This window comes from Mytilus trossulus, chromosome 4, assembly GCF_036588685.1.
Source record: "Mytilus trossulus isolate FHL-02 chromosome 4, PNRI_Mtr1.1.1.hap1, whole genome shotgun sequence".
Taxonomy (NCBI): domain Eukaryota; kingdom Metazoa; phylum Mollusca; class Bivalvia; order Mytilida; family Mytilidae; genus Mytilus; species Mytilus trossulus.
This window is the reverse complement of record NC_086376.1, coordinates 13,920,827-13,940,115: the sequence shown is the minus strand read 5'-3', so window position 1 is coordinate 13,940,115 and position 19,289 is coordinate 13,920,827. Positions and strand designations below refer to the sequence as shown.

Below are 19,289 nucleotides of genomic sequence, written 5' to 3'. Positions count from 1 at the left end.
TATTATATATATTTATTATTAGTTAAACATTTACTGTACTTGAGTCTTAATGTATATTTTATTTTGTAGAATCATACTGAAAATATATTGGTTTGACCATGATTCCCACTTAGAATATGATGCCTGCTAGTACATGTGCACTTTGATGCATAGGAAACATGTGCACTTTGATGCATAGGAAATGTAGACGTCACTGAGTCGCTCTCATAGCTGTAAATTGTGAAACAATGGATTAATTCATTATTTTATACTAGTTATCTATTGTTTTTGAAATAAAGAATAGGGCTTGCAGCATTATTCAATGATGATGATGTGATGTTCTGATTAAATTGAACAAGAAGAAAATTGTGCCTTGTACAAATAGGAAACTTAATATATTGTATAAAATGGAGGGCCACATTACTGGAGGACCAAATACCTGGGATTATCATCAATCATGATCAATTGTGAATTTGGAATAACAAAATTCCATAGTTGTAGTGCATATTAATACTGCAATCATACATGTACATTGTTTCTGAGTTCCATGAATACCCAGGATAATTATTCATTTGAAATAGCAATTTGGAATAATGAAAATTCATAGTTTCAGTGAATACTACTAATAATAGTGCATCATATCTGAATTCATGAATACTTTTAATTAGTGGATTTATTATAATAACAATATCATGAATATGGATAATGTGAATTTCTAGCTTCAGTGAAATTTACAAAACAGTACATGTATATCACATCTGAAGTTTATGTTGGCATTGCAATTGTTAACTACCACCAGCGTGTCCAGGGTGTGTAAAAAGATCTTAACCAACTATGAGGGTCTCGTGCAGTCTGTGTCAATTGTTTAGTGTCAAATGACTGCTTGCTGTACTTAAATTATTTAAGTCTGAATTAGAATTAAATAAAAATCTTAATTAGCATGATTAGTTGCCAAGTATTTGAAACAAATAAACCATGCATGTACTTTAAAGTATAATTTTATTATTCCACCTGCAACAAAAGTTGAAGTACATGCATGCAAGAAATTGGTATTACAATCTGACTACAACGTACCGTTTTGTATTTGAGCTTCAGCAGATACATTTTAGAAGCTGAAAGGCCTGGGTACTTCCTTATGTTATGACATTTCTGTTAGTGACTTGTCCCTTGCACGTAACCTAGTTTGCATGGTACACTACATCATGCTACATGAACATGTAACTGTTTGGAAAAAAATATTACTGTTTGAACAGTCACAGTGGAATACACTCTAAGTCTTACATGTATAACATGGATTTATTTTAGGTAAACCCATTTATATATATACATGTAGGTATCTTGAAAGGTTTTCATTGTATGTCTCATTGTCTGTCAGGCAAGGTTGGCCTGATCCTGACTTCATTTCATGGATCAGTGATTAAGGTTACTTCAGTTACATGTAATTTGTCAAGTTTGTTTATCACACATGTTAAGGGGGTTCGCGGGTCTAAATCATTTATATAGGATTTCTTTACATTTTTCTATTAATGAACTTTATCTTAAAGTTAATAGAAAAATAAAATAAAAAAGTGGGGTCACCGTTCATTTGCGCTCACAATCTGCCTTTAAAAGAAGCAAACATTTGTGTAAAAGTGTTTTTTTCTGTTGAAGTAATAGTAGAAATAAAGTTAATATCGAAATAAAAAAAGAAATTTATTACAGAAATCGCTCAAATTTTACAATAATTTAGTTAAAGTACAGCTTATATGGAAATTTTATTAAAAAATATAGGTCACCGATGAGTTGAAAAAGATATTTAAATTTTAAAGCCAAAATATGGCATTTTTCCACCAAAGGGAGATAATTTGGAACTTTTTCAATGATGTATACATTTTAAAACGAATTTTGGGCCAACGGGAATTATCTGTTTTGAATGATTTTTGTACCATATGATAAAGTAACAATTACAAAAGGTAACACATAAAATTTGTAATGAAAACCCAATGTTTATTTTTTTCTGAAATTTTTATACCCTCGAGCCTCCTTAAATACTACAAGCAGTAGGAAAAGTAGGTCAATTATATATATTTGGTGTATGAAATGAGTGCGGTGAAAAAATGTCTTAATTGCAAGACTTACATCAGACTTTGACCTCAATGAAAATATCATGGTTCATTGAACAATGCTTAGTTTTTGTTGTTTGATCTATTTCCAAATGTTTCTCAGATGCTACAGTATAAACTACATGTACATGCATGACATGTATAGGATCACTATTTTTGGGCATATTATTGGATATATATTCATAAGGTGTACAAGTTTGATTGGCAGGCTTTACATCTGACCATGACCAGGGGCGGATCCAGGATTTCCAGTTAGGGGGGGCGCAAAGTTTTATTTTGGCCGAGCGGAGCGAGGCGACAAATTTTTGGAGGTTTTTTTTAGGTAAAACTATTGAAATATTCTTCTAAAGGGGTGAAATGTAGATATCTCCAACTATTGTGTGGTAAAAATAGCGAGAAATTACAGTTTCAAGGTGAAACCGCCTTAATCCACACCTGACAACAATCTACAGATAGACGGGCAGACAGACGGACGCAAAGTGAGACGAGACAGAACACAATTGCTCACCTGACCAATATATTTTTCAAACGAAAATTTCTACTTTAACCAGCGATTTTTAATTGTCCTTTCATACTATCTGTTTTTTAATTTTTTTGATTTTCGGAGGTCGTGCCAGACTTCACTGTGTTCGCCACAAACAACTAAAATCAGAATGAGATGCATTTACCCAGTTATATTTATTTTCTTGAGATTCCAAACACAAACATACAGTAATACGATACAGAATTCGGCTAAATATTTAGGTTGTACATGTAAGTGAGAAATAAATAATATAGACACAGAGAAACAAAATAATAAACTAACCTTTTAAGCTAACAGTATTTCTATCTTTCATTACGGATACTATAAAAGAATATCACTGTTTTCTTAACCGTGTCATAATGAAATTGTGAAAGTGAGTAAGGGATGTTTTGGAACTTCGATTATCTAACAAATTGATTATAAAAACCGCAAATACAATCTAACATTTGTTTTTACTTTAACTGCTAAAAACATTTTACATAATTTGTCATCAAACGCAGCTCCGCGTTTTTTTTTTTTTTATAGAACTTAAATAAAGCAGTAGGTCAGTTGAGTAGTAATCACGTTGATTCTGTTAAACTGACTGTTTTATATCATACTTTGAATGTTAAAAAAGATTGAATGGTGTGACTCTCTTCTGATACTTAGTTAACTATGTTGAAGTCAACCCATGCTTTGCAAATTTTAGGGGGGGCGCACGCCCCCGCCTAAATCCGCCCCTGATGACCTCATTTCATGTTTCATTGGGCAATGTTTAATTTTCATGGTTTGGATAATAAGAATGTTAATTCTATTCCATAGACAGTATAAATCAGTAAATTTTGTGTATGGAATGGGTGTACATCATCTGTCTGGCATGGTTAATTTTACTGTGACTTAAATTCTTTTTCAAAGGTTATTTATAATGGAAAGTTTGTGTGATACCTGTACATGTACAATGTACTAAAACCTTCATACATGTAGGAAAAGCAAGATTATACACATGTAGCTGCTTTTTGATAACAAAAGTCTGACAACTATTAACAATTGTTATAATTCATTTGATAATACTAGGTATTGTATAACATGAATACTGTATGATAACCAGTAGTCCGAGATTACTCTGACGTCCGACGGCTGTTTAGCCAGACAAGCTGGGGCCGTGGGACGTCAGAGCTTGTCCCATATCAAAAAGTGGATATTTGCCCACCCAAAATAGATGCGCTACTTCCTCGCTTCTGGAGCCGACTGAGGGCCTTGGAATTATATAAATCGGGCATCAATCTCTTCAGTTTTCATTTATCTCTTCATTTATGTAAGTTTCACCTACCTGCCAAACCTTTAATTTTCTATATTTTAACAATTTTCAAAGAGACCCATGATTTCTCCATGTTGCCTTTCATTTTCAAAGATTATCACGTGACCACGAGAAAACAGTGCAAATGACCATAATGTAACACCTCGTTCATTTACGCTGTAAGTTACCTAAATGTCCGAGAGCTACCGATTGTTATCGTGGTCGGAACTAAATGCTAGTTATCGATCTCCTGTAAAAGGAGGTGAAAAAACGTGGTTGCTTCTAAACGTTATTCATCAATCTCCTATAAAGGAGGTAACAAAATATAAATATTTGCATATTTGAGTCTCGAGGCCACGAAATCTCTCGTAACTTGACATCCATTTGAAAGTGAAAGTCAAAAATGGAGAAATCATGGGTCTCTGTGAAAAATGTTAAAATATAGAAAATTAAAGGTTTGGCAGGTAGGTGAAACTTACAATAATGAAGAGATAAATGAAAACTGAAGAGATTGATGCCCGATTTATATAATTCCAAGGCCCTCAGTCGGCTCCAGAAGCGAGGAAGTAGCGCATCTATTTTGGGTGGGCAAATATCCACTTTTTGATATGGGACAAGCTCTGACGTCCCACGGCCCCAGCTTGTCTGGCTAAACAGCTGTCGGACGTCAGAGTAATCTCGGACTAGATAACCAGAATAAGGAGACGTGGTATGAATTTCAATAAGACGACCATCAATCGTAAGCCAAGTGATGTAATTGTTAGTAACTATACATCCTTCAACAATGAGCAAAATCAGTTCCGCATAAGTGTGATAATGAAAAACCTAGCCATATTGGATGATGTAATACACAATGTAAACAAGTTTAGATGAGAAACCCATGCAAGTTTGATTTTTATACCATGTACACAAAAGCAACATTGATACACCAATGATGACACATATATTGTGGTTAACCAAAGACTTGTACTTTAAATAGGTGATTTTCTGCCCTTATTCATGTTTTTGTCTTCAAATCCATTCTATCTGCTTTTGAATAAATGCCTTCTAAATATATGACCCAAGATGTTAAGCAACATTTTCCCATTGGTTTCCCCTTACAGAAAAATAAGGCTTCTTGCAAATATTTGCGGCAATGTTGCTGCAAATAGTTGCGGCAATATTGCTGCAAATATTCATTTTTCGTATGCAAATTAGTTTTCTTGCAAACAGTTGCTGCAACATTGCCGCAACAAATTGCGACAATATTGCAGCAAATGTTTGCGGGAAAATCAGTAGCTGTGATTGTTGCAGCAATATTGCGGCAAGTTCATTAGCTGCAATGTTGCAGCAATATTGCAGGAAAATTAATTTCTTGCAATATTGCGGCAACATTGCAGCAAATCTTTCAACAATTCAGGTGTAAAATTTGGAATTAAAAACTAAACATTTAATAATTTATGATTTAATAATAAAAAAAAAATGTCTCTGTCCTCTGTAGGTTGAAAATGGTCTCTGTCCTCTATAGGTTGTCGTGTTACATCTGTGTAGCTTTCAGTTCTGTTTCTCTATAATTCTCACTGTCCTTAAAGTTGAATTTTCTGATTTCAAAAATACTGCAAAATAAAAGTTGAAGAATTTTAATTAGTAGACATAAAAAAAATAACTTAAATTATAAAGATACACAGATATAAGTTACTACTATATGGTTTAATTTTGGATGTAACTTGTCTTCTGATTGGCTGACGTTATTTTGTTATCAGCCCATATACATAATTTAGTCTTGTGACCGTGATATCATCAACGTTTTATCATAGCTTTTTACGGTTTAAAATGGAATTTAGTATTAAATTATAAGAAATGACTGTAATATTTTTTCTGTCTATTCAAAATAACATAACAAATTTGGTGCTCACTGTTAAATGACTCGCTACGCATGAATTTGTTTCACTTAAAGCGCCAAAGTCTAAAAGTGATCAAGTCCTTCTAGAAATTGCATATAACTATAGAATACATTTAACCTCATGTCAGTACTAGGTTGTTATTGTTTTTTTTGAATATTTGTTTTTCATTGAACTATAACATAATTGGTCTATTCTATTCTTTAAAGTGTTAATTTTTGTGATAAGTTGTGTATATATATATATATGAAAGCTATACATTGTTGCCATTTGTTGACAAACCTCTTATTGGCACAGTTAAATCACAGATCTCTAATTTAATACCAAACTGCTTTTATTAGAAGATTTCTTGTTTCAATATAAGTAATGTTATTTCTAAAACATACAGTAATTAAAAGATTTAAAAAAATATCTCCTGTCTTACACAATATTGATAATATTCATGTGCATAAATCTATTGTCTAATACTTTTGCCAACTCTATTAAATTAAGAAGACTCTTTATTTATCACTATTTGAACTGTTAAAGAGCATGCACTTATTCAAAATGGTGGACATTCAACTCCATTTTACTTACCAAAAGATGTTGTCCAAATATTGTGTGTAAACACCAATCTTCCTGAATCCAAGAGTCATGTCAACTGAAGGCTAGCATCTGCATTACCCAGTGTCAATAGAATCAATTGGATCTTTTGGATCTAACATGTCTAAATCCATTGTAAAATTCATATTACTTTGTTCCTGATAGAAGACATCTTTGTTTGTTGATGTCCAGTTCAAATTTTGAATATACATTGATCAAGGTTGCTTAGGGTATTGTTTCAATGTGATCCCTTTGAAATTTGCCCATAATTATAAATATCCATTGCCTAAATCTTGAATATTTGTTATTTATTATAATATATAAATAATTATAAATACATCTTTTTTATCTTTGGTTTTATAAGTTATAATGGAAATATATACAAACAAGAAATGCTCTGCCCTTAATTCGGCCTCAAACTCTGTGTACATTAATTTATGGTACTTCCTGTCTCTACAGCTCCACAGATAATGAAAACCAGATGTGCACATTACATTTCTATCACCAGCTCATATTACTAATTGAGATGAGAAAGATAATTTGTGTATAAATAATTTTAAAATAATGATACTAGAAATTAAACTGCAGGTGAGGCTAAATTCATGGAAAATATTAGAATTAAAAATATTGTTTATAGAAAAATGTCACAAAAAAGTGACAAAAAGGCATAATAATACATATAGAACAAAAAGTATTATGACTCAATTATTTAGATTAAATTTGTTGAAATGAATACCAAAGTATTCTTTCCTTACAAAATATCTAAAATTGTGATAAACGTGCAGTTTAGGAATTCTTTATAAGCATTAATTGTTATTTGAAGATTATTTCAAATAAATTATTCAAATATCCAGATTTATCTGAGTAAAATAAAGTATGACCATAACCAATTTAGATAATTTGAAGTAATTCCATAACTGAATGTTCAAAGAAACCATACGTTGTGTATTATTTGAACCTTAAATCTTTAAAAATGTAATATTTTAAAATGCTTGAAATATTGGTGCATTACTACATGTCTGACATTATTAAAGAAATTTTTCTTGCAAAGTTGTTGCAAATAGTCTTTCCTTAAATAATAAAAGAAAAGGTTCCTGCAACTTTCTGGCAAACAAATTCTTTCTTGCAACATTGCAGCAAACTTGCTGCAATTTTCTTGCAAACAAATTTTGTTGCAGTAACATTGCGGGAATATTGCAGGTAGCTGCAACAACCTGCAACTTTCTTGCAAACACTTCTTGCAAACAAATTTGTTTGCCGCAATATTGCCGCTATATTGTTGCAATATTGCAGCAAACTTTTCATTTCTGTAAGGGTCCATAAACACAATAAGCATTACAAAGTCATACATGTATAATGCACTAATAGTGAGCTGTTTGTTGTAATTTAATTATAATATTTATGTTTGGAAGCATATTTTTGGGGTTTTAATTTGCTATTGTCCAGTAGCAAATATTACATGCATGTTCATGACAAAAACAATTTACAATGAATACACTTGGTAGGTTCTTTAATAGTTGCCATCCGGGATGAAACGAGTCACAAGTCACTGAATCTGTGTATTTGTATACCCCCACTTTAAAAAAAGGGGGGTATACTGTTTTACCTCTGTCTGTCCATCAGTCCGTCCGTCAGTCAGTCCCTCCCATGAATATTTTTCGTCGCATTTATCTCAGGAACTACAATACAAGGATTTCTGAAGTTTGGTTTCAGGGTTTATCTAAGTTAGCTATATCGTGTGATGCGTTTTCAGATTGATCACTTGACAACTTTCTGTTTACCGAACATTTGTACGATTTTACACATGATAGCCAAGTTGAAAATTTTCGTCACACTTTTCTCAGGAACTACAATTCAAGGATTTCTGAAATTTGGTTTTAGGGTTTAACGAAGTCAGCTATACCGTGTGATGCATTTTCAGATTCATCACTTGACAACTTCCTGTTTACCAAACACTTGCATAATTTTACACTATTTATTTTTTCGTTGCAATTTTCTTAGGAACTACAATACAAGGATTTCTGAAATTTGGTTTCAGGGTTTATCTTAGTCAGCTATACAGTGTGATGCGTTTTCAGATTCATCACTTGACAACTTCCTGTTAACTGAACACTTGTAATGATTTTCATATCCAACTAAGTTGGACATCACGTGACTTTTGTGACGTATATTAGCCGCCATTTTGTTTTATATTTCCCCATATAAAATGCATATATGCTTCAATAAAGTTTAATTTTCTCTTAAACCTAATCCGTTTTCTTACTTTTGCAAATCAATCCTTGATATTCAAACATATTTCTATCAATCAATGTTGGTCCTAACAGTTTAATTTTTGAATAAATTCGGTCAAATCGGAATCGTAAAACATGCACTTTTTCTCATCATTTCTCCGTTGACTCAATGCTAAATTACCGATACCCATGTCTACTTTTACAACAAATAAAGAAATTCTGTCAATAAAAAACAAACTTTGCAAATCGATTAAGTATATTCAAACATATAGCTGGGGAGAAATACTACTTAAAACAGTTTAATTTCAGGGCAATTTCGGTCAAACATCGATTTAAAAATGGGAATTTTCCGAGATTTTCAAAATGGCGGCTGATGTATCATGAAAATGTTGCATCAATTCAATGATTTCTATAGTAGACTTTCCTAGATTATATTTAAGTTTTCATAAAGAATCTCTGATGTTTCTGTTATTTTCCTTTAGTGATATTTCGATATCATTGATTTCAAAATGTCTTAATAAAAAAAAAATATTTTAAGTGTGACACAGCGGAACATTTATTTTGACAGATATTCATCCAGGAGATATACTGTTACCAGAAAATACTTTACAATATCTATAATAAAAAAAATCTCTTCTTTTTTAAAGGTGTTTTTCAAGTTTTCTGTATATTTTATCTTTTTTTAGAAATATATTTATTCATTTCTTTTAAAACAAAAACAAAAATCTTTTCATCCTAAGAGAAAAAAAACAATGTCCAATTATAATAGATAAATATTCTATACCTTTCATTCCTTGACCAAACAGGTGAAATCTGACATGGGTTATAATGTTACATCATAATATATTGTCAGGTAGACGTGAAAACCAAAAGCAACCAGCTGACATTAAACATCCTGTCAGTGTGTATACATGTATTACCAGAGTTTAAATTTTGTGATATACAAAAGTTTTCATAAATGTTCAAATAAATATCTTCTCCTTCCCGTGTCAAATCAGAAGAAGTATGTTTATAAACTTTAGGAAAATACTTTAGGAAAATATGAATATTATGAAAATTTCTTTAAAACAATATTTTTTGCTTAAAAGGCATTCAAATATTTATATGTTTCTATAATTATTTCAAAGAAATATTCTGAATTAAATTTTAATTTAAATGAATTTCGATCATTGAATATGATTTTATTGTTATTTATCTTTTAATTCAATATTTAAAGCTAAATCCAGGCAATGAATCGATTTATAGTTTAAATTGTGTAAAACAAAAGATTTATTATATACATTCCAACAGAGACGTTTACTGTGAAAGTACTTTAATTCGTTGGTATCAATTTTCGTGGTTTGAGCAATATTTACATGTTCGTGGGTTTTTAAATTCGTGGATTTTAATTTTAAAAAAAAATTTAAAAATTGTAAAATTAACCTTTAGGAATCTAGGTTACAAATATTCTGGATTGAGGAAACTGCAAAGGAAACATTGACCCGTGTAAATCGTAGTGATTACACTAATTAACCCACGATAAAGTGATCAAAAGATTACAGACCATGAAAGGTGTTAATTAGGCCATAACCATGTCATATAAAGAAAACAGAAACAAATGCTATAAACGCATCTTGAATTGTCAAATAATTCTTATCAAAATCAAGCACAGCATAAAATTATAATTTTCCATATGTACGAGAACTATGAGGATATAAAATGAACACTGTATCATACTAGCATATCAATACCGGAAATCTGACTTTCATCGATCAAAAATATTTTGAAGAGAAATAAAAGATCAAAAGTTGTACAGTTTAGATTATCAAAGATTAAAGATTAAATGGGTATAATCCTACATGCGGTTGTAGTTCTGTGACTGCTATTAAAGTATTCTCAGATTTGGCGTTATTCAAGATATTCTCTCGATCATATCTGTAGTCAAACTAGTCCAAATAATTATGACGTCTGGCAAGGCTATTTTTTTTTCCGGGACGCCTTCCTACGACGGCGTCCCAGAAAAAAAATTAAAATAGCCTTGCCAGACGTCATAATTATTTGGACTATAGTCAAACCTACCAATGGGGATCTTTCCATGTCTTGATTTGGACAATGATTGTTTTATTTCGTTGGACACTTAAATTCGTGGATAACATCATCCACGAAAACCACGAAAATTGGTACCCCACGAATAAAAGTACTTTCACAGTAATACGATTGGTCTGGTTTTAACAATATTGTATACCCGATAATATCTATCGACAGAGTTATCGGTCCTGAATAGGACTGATATAGTTGGGTATGACACATGAAAGCCAAGTTGAAAATTTTCGTCACACTTTTCTCAGGAACTACAATATAATGATTTCTGAAATTTGGTTTCAGGATTTATATCAGTCAGCTATACCGTGCGATGCGTTTTCAGATTCATCACTCGACAATTTCCTGTTTACCATACCCAACTATATCAGTCCTAATCAGGAAAGATAACTCTGTCGATAGATATTATCGGGTACACAATATTGGAAAAACCAGACCAATCGTATTATACGTCTCTGTTGGAATGTATACAATTACTCTTTTCTTACACAATTTAAACTTTATATCGAATCATTGCCTGGATTTAGCTCTAAATATTGAATTAAAAAATAAATAACAATAAAATCATATTCAATGATCGAAATTCATTTAAATAAAATTTGAATCAGAATATTTCTTTTAAATAATTATGGAAATATATAAATATTTGAATGCCTTTTAAGCAAAAAATATTTTTTTTTAAGAAATTTTCATAATATTCATATGTTCCTAAAGTTTATTATGAAACATACTTCTGATTTGACACGGGAAAGAGAAGATAATTATTTGTACATTTAGGAAAACTTTTGTATATCACAAAATTTAAACTCTGGTAATACATGTATACACACTGACAGGATGTTAGATGTCACCTGGTTGCTTTTGGTTCGTACGTCTACCTGACAATATATTATGATGTAACATTAAAACCCAAGTTAGATTTCACCTGTTTGGTCAGGGAATGAAATTTTAAAGGTATAGAATATTTATCTATTATAATTGGACATTTTTTTTTCTCCTAGGATGAAAAACATTTTTTTTTGTTCTAAGAGGAATGTAAAAATATATTTCTAAAGAAAGATAAAACATACAGAAAACTTAAAAACCACCTTTAAAAAAAGAAGAGAACATTTTTTATTATAGATATTGTAAACTTTTTTTCTGGAAACAGTATCTCCTAGATGGATATCTGTCAAAATAAATGTTCCCGTGTCACACTTAAAATATCTTTTTTTTTATCAAAAAAAATTAAAATCAATGATATCGTAATATAGATAACTAATTAAGTAAAATAACAGAAACATCAGAGATTCTTTATGAAGAATTAAATATAATCTAGGAAAGTCTTAATACTACAGAAATCATTGATTTGATGCATCATTTCCATATGATACATCAGCCGCCATTTTGTAGGAGTAGATTACCTTAGCCGTATTTGGCACAACTTTTTGGAAATTTGGGTCCTCAATGCTCTTCAACTTTGTATTTGTTTGGCTTTTTAACTATTTTGATCTGAGCGTCAATGATGAGTCTTATGTAGACGAAACGCGCGTCTGGCGTATGAGATTATAATCCTGGTACTTTTGATAACTATTTGAAAAATCTCGGAAAATTCCCTTTTTTAAATCGATGTTTGACCGAATTTGCCCTGAAATTAAACTGTTATAAGTAGTATTCTTCGCCAGCTATATGTTTGAATATACTTAATCGATTTGCAAAGTTTGTTTTTTATTTACAGAATTTCTTTATTTGTTATAAAAGTAGACATGGGTATCGGTAATTTAGCATAGAGTCAACGGAGAAATGACGAGAAAAGGTGCATGTTTTACGATTCCGATTTGACCGAATTTAATCAAAAATTAAACTGTTAAGACCAATATTGTTTGATAGAAATATGTTTGAATATCAAGGATTGATTTGCAAAAGTAAGAAAACGGGCCAGGTTTAAGAGAAAATCAAATTTTATTGAAGCATATATGCATTTTATATGGGGAAATATAATACAAAATGGCGGCTATTATACGTCACAAAAGTCACGTGATGTCCTACTTAGTTGGATATGCGAACACTTGCATATATGTTTACACTATTTATATTATCCACTTGCGGCGGGGTATCATCAGTGAGCAGTAGCTCGCAGTTTCACTTGTTTTTTCTAAGGTGTATATATGAATTCAGAATATGGGACCCATTTTCGTAATTTATAAATGTGACCATTTTTAAAATTTCCATTACTGTACTGTCATAGATAAAGGAAGATTGGGTGTGTGTGCCAATGAGACAACTCTCCATTCAAATAACAATTTATAATAGTAAACCATTATAGGTCAATGTAAGGCCTTCCACACGGAGCCTCGGCTCACACCGAACAAAAAAAATATTAAGGGACCCAGAATATTGTCTACATCTAGTAACATTGTTAGTTTTCTTTACTAATTAAATAGTATGTCATTATTGTACAAGCATTTACAAGATTAAATAATTTGAAGTTGAACAATTGAAATGGGAAAATATTTTGGATAAACGTAATTAGTACGACATCTGATCAACTGAAACCACGTAAGAGAATCCGATGTCAGTCTTTAGAATTGACCAAATACATCAAGTTATAAACCATGATGTGAAAAAAACATAAAAGAAGATTTGATTTTCCTGTCTGAAACAATGCGAGTTTTCTTGTTTTGAACATTTGAACTTTCACTTGCGCTAGTTATTTTGTCGGGTCTTGTATGAACAGTATGTCCATCTACTAGTATTTACAAAATATGTATGGTAAATTGTTTGCGAAAATCCGGTGAAAATATGATTTTTTCTCGCGAGTGATAATATTTGTTCACCTCAATCGTGAATGCTGACGTGCTATTTATATGTATCATGTGTATCAATTACAATTGAACTCATTGACCATTCCGTACAATATGAAGAATATACAGTACAAAGTCGAGTTAATATTGAACTATTCTAAAATAAAAAAACGATAAAATAAATTAAATTTGGATAGATTTAAAATTTGTTTTCCATAGCCGCTAAAGATGTGTTAAAAGTCCGTAATAGCTTTGATTATATGTTTTACATGTATAGAAATCAATATGGTTAATACGGCAATATTTATAATTTTAAAAGAAAAAAATGTAGCCCCGAATAAAAGCTCAGAATAAGTGTCTGAAATAAGCCCTAAAAAAATATAAAGCAGTTTTATATGGGGATAAGTTTGACAAGTGTGTGTATAAGGAGACACAGACATCTCGCACCGACCGATGACCTATGTCGTCAACACGGATACCTGCGATGGACCGGGGAAGCATTGGGTGGCGTTTCACTTTCCATCCACGGGACCGGCAGAATTCTTCGATTCACTCGGACGTTCTCCGGAGTATTACCATCGTCGCTTCAGGAACGTGCTCATCGCCAATGGACCTCAATACAGATTCAGTACGACTCAAGTGCAACCGGGATCATCCGATACGTGCGGACTCTATTGTGTACATTTCGTGAAGATGAGATATAAAAACATTAGCATGGAAGACATCGTGAAAGATTTTTCCCCTAGTGACTTGATGAGTAACGACGACAAACTGCTTGCATTGTACGAATGCATGTAATAAATAGATATGAAACTGACATCTGCGTTGGTATTTTTTTTTCTATTTGCCCCGAACACGATACGATTAATCGGTGATTGACGTTCACACCTTGAAGAGTTGCCTCCCTTTTTTTGTACCAGAGTTCTTCGATGTGATCATGTGACCTTGCCTCGAACGTTGAATTGTCACTCCACGAGAGAGATATATACAGAGTTACTTCCTTGTTTTGTACAAGAGTTAACGTTCCTCGATACGATCACGTGACCTGTTGTCCATATATGGACATGTGTTTTATTTTGATGTTTGAGTGAAAATAAAGTTTTTACCAAATTTGGTCATCATTTCCATATATGGTCATATGGTATCTGGTCGGTTTCCATATATGATCGTGTATTTTATTTTGATTTTTGAGTGAAAATAAGTTTTTTACCAAATTTGGTCATGATTTCCATATATGGTTATAGGTTGTTTTGTCGATTTCCATATATGATCATGTATTTTATTTTGATTTTTGAGTGAAAATAAGTTTTTTACCAAATTTGGTCATGATTTCCATATATGGTCATAGGTTGTTTTGTCGATTTTTAGATATGGTCGTGTATGTTTATTTCGAGTGAAAATACGGTTTTTACCAAATTTGGTCATAATTTCCATATATGGTCATAGGGTATTGTGGTCGTTTTCCATATATGGGATTCATCATATGGTGGTCCAAGAGTCGTAATCCGACATCAGGTGCTTCCGTTTTGATATATAGCCCTTCATACTAGAATTGGCAAAGATCTACGTGAGTTCTACTGTTCATATGACGTCAGCACCTTAGCGCCTTGCGTTTTTGTGATTGCATAAAACATCATCACGAACAGAAAAAAATACTTCTCGAATTTTCATACGTATATCGTGGTATTGTCATGTAGTGAGTCATGTCCTGATCTTGCATCCTGATGATTCATGGTCGCATGGTATGAGTCATAGGTTACGAGTGTCATGGCCTTATTAGGACTTCCGGCGTCCCTACGCGTGATTCATTGTTTAACCTTTCACCCGTGACGTCACTTCCGGAGGCGGGGTTTGACCATATTTGGGTGCGCCACAGCCGCCACGCGTTTTTGGGGTGCATAAAATATCACCATCACTACTACTTACAATGCATGCGTTGTCAATTTCTAGCTTCTAGCTAGGGGTTAAATTGAAGTTCACATGGATACGGATTTAAAGAGGTGGACTCATTCACTTGCAAGTGAATAACTAATTATCAATGTTTCTTAGCGTAATTTGACAAAATTGAACCTTTTTGGCTGCAAAAAGCGAATTGTTATTTCACTATTTCACTTTCATTATTGATTGAACAGGAAAAAATCAAACTTTAGATTTTTTTATATATCTCGTAGCTAGTGTTTCTTTTATACTGATTGCTGACTGAAATGCTGTCTTATTAAACATGTCCTACTGTTAATCTCTCTTGAATCAACTTTCACGAAAAGCATTTTGTACAGGCAAAATATAAACAGTTATATCATTGGGTTTTACATTGAATACTATATGTGTTGTTATGTAATTTTAGACTTTGAAATGTGACGGATGTGACGCAAAAGACTGCAGGAGGATTCATGCTATACATTTCGTAAGATATCAAACTATCGAATACAGATTAGATTTGTTCAATTCATGATATACGTTGTTGATATTTACTGATTAATTTCATTGTCGTTTATCTTTTCTTTGTAAAATTGAAAACAAAAACAACAAAAAAAACTACCGTTCTACGGAATTTATATTTTATTCTAAGTTAACGATTATAATTCCAAAATAGATATATACTTCCTATTTCAATGAATTATAGAACAAAAATTGCACTTCATTTATGTACTGATATTTTTATATTGATTGAAGAGTATTTTGTTTGTGTATTAGATCCAATGAAGAGTGGTTGTGAAGCATGGTTTTATATCTAAAAGCTTTGTCGCTGTTATGCATATATATATTGCGCAACATTTGTTTAATAGCTGTATGAAACTAAGAAGATTGTCATTAAAACAACTATTAGCGATCACATAAGCAAACCTTTATATTTTATTGATATAACACAGTGTAAGGATCATTTTAGGATCCTTCAAGATCCTTAACTTCTTAATTTCATTTCATTGACAAATAATATACGGTACAGGTTATGTTCATATGATGTCTCAAAGTCAAAATCAAACGATCAAGCACGTTAAACGAATACATAACAATTTTGACACAAAGTGGGGAAGGAAGTATGCAGTGACATGCTTTGTGGTCGATGACACAATATAGTATTGAAGCAAACAAGTTGAGGCGAATAAAAACAAATCTAACTAACTGTCAATGCATTCAGCTGATAAACCAAATAGCCTGCGACATTCTTTTTTTCAGTATCAATGAACAATGATAAACAAAATTAGAAAGAGTAAGTTTCTCAAATAATCTTAAAGTTAGATACACCATGATTGGTTGCATACACATAGACGATAAAGTAATTAGGTATACGTACGAAGTATGAACAGTCATTGAAGGGGAAACAATGTTGTTTTACTTTTTAGCGAGTGTCTACAAAATGTTGTGATGGAGTATGGTGCACTTGCAATGGAAATTGCAAGGAGTGCAAAATGCACTGCAAATATGAAGAATGCAAAAAACAGAATCCGGCTAGTAGCAGAACCAAAAAATGTCAAAAATGTAGTCGACATAAAGACGATAAGAATAAAACAATAAGTCAAGCATTGCATGATTTACGCCAGAATGTGCGAAAGATATGTCAAAAACTGCTTCATTATCCTAAAGGTAAGCTAATCATTGATAAAATTTATATAAGCATTACGACGAGAGCATATACTTTCTGTCTACTTTAAACAGAAATATGAAATATATACTTAATAATTAATTATTACCAATATATCATACCCAACGTCCGTTCTTCCCGATTAATAAATCATAGATTTCTTTTAAAGCTAATTTTAAGTATTTATTTACATTATATATATAAGTACAGCATTATAAATTGAAATAATAAGGCTATGCAAATGGTTATTATTGTTTAATACTGTTCTTGAATAAGTTGGAACGAACTGGCAAGTTTTGGAAAAAGTTGGAACGAATTGTCCGAGCAATTTGGGACGAATTTGTTGGGACGAATCGGAGTTGGAACGAATCATCCAGATACCTTAATTACCGTTTTGCACACGTAAACCTGGTCTTACCCCACTTCTACATGTTGTGTTAGTGCAAATTCGTGCTATCTAGACTTTATTTTAGCTTTATAAGTTGGGGAGAAGGGGGAGGGGATTACAATTGAATCACGCCGAATATTCCATTTTGAAGATCTCGTAGGCGGAGGTATTTCAGTAATTCAATTTCTTTGTCACTATTCTATAACACTAGAACTACGAAACGTCGCTACTATTGTAACCTGTTACAGGGTAACAAAGTAATGCTTTAAAGGGAAACAAAAGAGAGATATGCACATATATTTAAGAGTGGTCATATACCAATCATGAGTAGAATGAATTTAGACAACAACCTGGGAAGACTTTAGACTCCAAAAAAACGAAAAGAGAAGACTAGATATAGCGTATAAAGAATCAATCTTTTCAGACTGCATATTTCAATGTGTTTTTGTTGGCTGACCTAAGACGTCTTAACATAATCATTTGAAGCAGTATTAATATAGTAAAGGTCTCACAGTTGTGAACAGCTATATATTGAGGTATATATTAAATTATAGAAAACTATTGGAACAATACGTTGTTTGCATTGTCAACACACTTGACGTTATCAATATTATCAATTACTGTATCAAATAACATATCGTTCAAATTTACAGAAGCTGCTTACATACCAGTGGGACAAGCACCGATGCGAAAGTCTGTACAAGAACAAAACTCCAAGAGTTTCAGTGAAAAGATGACAGATGGTAATATAATTATTCTCATTTATATTATCAATTTCAAATGCGCCTCAGTTGTACAATTTTGTAGGTACTGTATAATTGTTTGGACACTGCGCGGAGAATTGTTCTAGAATAGACCTCCTGACACATTAACAACAGGTTCTGACAGAATCGGTTCTACCTTTAGAAAAGTGTTTGGACATTTTAAATCTGTTTGTAACAGTTTTAGACATTGCTATTCTATATCAACACGAATTGTCTTACCCTAGAGCAGACGTTGTGAATTCCATCCTAAACCTGATTTTGATAATGATATGTCTAACATAGATATGTCAATCAGATACGATTACCATGCCAACACATTAGTTTCTGTATCGTCTGATGATGTTTAGATTTATGAAATGTGAACATCGGGTAAGAGAGGTAGAATATATTAAACTGACTTTGCCATTTCAAATAAAAAGAGTACATAACTCGTAGACCGCGAAGCCTGAACCCAATCATATAAGGGGCTATTATTGTTTCATGAACAAGACAGCTTTGTATCTATTCATATAGATATTTATCTAATTTATAGACCAAATATATTTATCTATTATTCTAATGTATTCAGTTTAATTAATTTACTTATGAATATTTATTATCCCAGTAAAGCAATTTTGCTAGGCATTTATTATTTTACTCGAGTTTTCTCAATATTTTTATTCGGATACAGCTGTAACTTTCCATAATCAATTTTTTATTATTGTTTCATTGTATTTATTATTATAATCATGTGCTAGTTTTATAACTTTATAAACGGGTGTGCATATGTTCCGAGAACATAGTTATCGTCCTTAGATTTTTGTTGTCTCCAAACGGAGTCCCTATTAAACATATGTATAATAGATGAACAAGTTCGGCGATAGTATTCTAAACTTATTAAAAAACTTATCTCATCGGTACATTCACTCCGGTCTAAATTTCCTGATCATGTTTCAAACCTTGCATAGCCTAAATGTTAACTTTAAAGTTTATTATGTATCCATACCTATTTTTAAAAAAAATGAAAAACAAGTTTAAATAATGTGACTATTTGTACACAGACATTAGGGGCCAGCTGAAGGACGCCTCCGGGTGCGGGAATTTCTCGCTACATTGAAGACATGTTGGTGACCTTCTGCT

General features: G+C 32.0%; 1 protein-coding gene across 1 annotated transcript in view; it reads left to right on the top strand.

Annotated features, from left to right (window-relative positions):
- The window catches only part of LOC134716433 (transient receptor potential cation channel subfamily M member 3-like), a 35,448-nt gene extending 19,561 nt beyond the window's left edge, over positions 1-15,887 (top strand). The window contains exon 11 of the mRNA XM_063579429.1: positions 15,780-15,887. Coding sequence (XP_063435499.1) covers positions 15,780-15,887 — 108 coding nt within the window. The remainder of the gene's footprint in view (positions 1-15,779) is intronic.
- Positions 15,888-19,289: the final 3,402 nt, after the last annotated feature.